At 35.5% G+C, this 1,524-nt stretch overlaps 1 protein-coding gene across 3 annotated transcripts in view; it reads left to right on the top strand.

The window, feature by feature from the left end:
- The window catches only part of fbln1 (fibulin 1), a 74,813-nt gene that overhangs the window by 25,331 nt on the left and 47,958 nt on the right, over positions 1 to 1,524 (top strand). For all 3 annotated transcript variants that reach the window (XM_016543642.1, XM_016543641.1, XM_016543643.1), the window contains exon 7: positions 662 to 799. In XM_016543642.1, the coding sequence (XP_016399128.1) occupies positions 662 to 799 (138 nt within the window). The remainder of the gene's footprint in view (positions 1 to 661; positions 800 to 1,524) is intronic.

The following is a 1,524-nucleotide window of genomic DNA, read 5'->3' as shown; positions in this document are numbered from 1 at the left end:
GGGCACGCTCCGAGGAGTGTGTCCGTGCCTGTGATCTTGCGATTGCAGTCCCGCTGCTGCTGAGGCACAGCGGCGACTGAGTTCATGGGAATCGCATATGATCTGGTGGACGGGTTGGAGACTCCATCGGTGACAGAATGGAGAAAAAACCTTGGGAGAAACCAGGCTCAGTCGGGGGGCCAGTTCTCCTCTGACCAGACAAAACCAGCAGTTCAATTTCAGGCTGCAGCAAAGTCACATTGTGTAGAGGATTCAACTAGTTCCTGTGGTATTGTCCCGGTGTCCGTCTGAGACAAGGTCTTTACTGGGGATCTGTATCTGGGGCTCATCTAGTTGTCCTGGTCTCCGCTGTTTTTCAGGGCTGTAGAGGTCCTCTCTAGGTGCTGATCCACCATCTGGGCTGGATACGAACTGGATCTGGTGGCTACAGTGACCTCGGAATAAGAGAGAAACAGACTAATATTAGCGTAGATGTCATTCTTCTAACGATGTAGCAAGTACATCGGGTATTATGGGAAGTGTTCCCGGTTCCGGTTGTCCTAATTAATGCAGCCTAAAAATCCTTTAACCGATTTGCAATCAAGCAAACACAAGATTTAAATCCTTGGTTTTAAATGATCATAGAGCACCATGTAAACAGGCAGTTTGTGTGTGTCTGCAGACATGAACGAGTGTTTGCTGGGCTCTCATCAGTGCCGCGGGGGCGAGCGCTGCATCAACACGCTGGGATCGTACCGCTGTCAGAGGGTCATCAGCTGCGGGACAGGCTACGAACTCACCGACAACAACAAGTGTAAAGGTCAGACACACACACACTTTCACAAACTACTAGGACTGCACGCTTTGGGAAGAAACCTAATTGTGATTTTTCTGGTAAAAATTGTGATTGTGATTTAAAATGCGGTAAAAATTCTCCAGGTTTAATGTGTTTGTTTGTAGGACTGCACAATTTGGTTCAAAAAATTTGTGATTATATATAATAATATACAGTAATAATTATTATTCAATCTTTATAATTATATATCATGAAAATGATTTACAAAATCATTAAAATATGGAATTAAATGTTGGATTTATGTGATTTAAAGAAAATAATCCAGGTTTAATGCTCGTTTGTAGGGCTGTAAAAAAATTTTAATTTATATATCAATATTTTATTAATAGTAATAGTGCAATTATTACTATAAAATAATAATAATAATAATAATAATAATGACAACAACAAATCATATTAACAGTAATAACAAAATAACTATTACTATTGTAATATCTAACTACAAAAATAATAATATCTAATTGCAAAAAATGATAGATAGATAGATAGATAGATAGATAGATTATTTATTATGTATATATAAATACATACACATACAGTATATATTTTGAAAATATTTACATGTTTATACATTTATATATTCATATTATTATATTTTATATTATATATAAATATATTTAATATATAAACATAACATATTTTTATAAATATATACAGTATATATATATATATATATATATATATATATA

This window comes from Sinocyclocheilus rhinocerous, unplaced genomic scaffold, assembly GCF_001515625.1.
Source record: "Sinocyclocheilus rhinocerous isolate Xijiao unplaced genomic scaffold, SAMN03320098_v1.1 scaffold2958, whole genome shotgun sequence".
Lineage (NCBI taxonomy): Eukaryota > Metazoa > Chordata > Actinopteri > Cypriniformes > Cyprinidae > Sinocyclocheilus > Sinocyclocheilus rhinocerous.
This window is presented reverse-complemented; position numbering and strand designations above follow the sequence as displayed.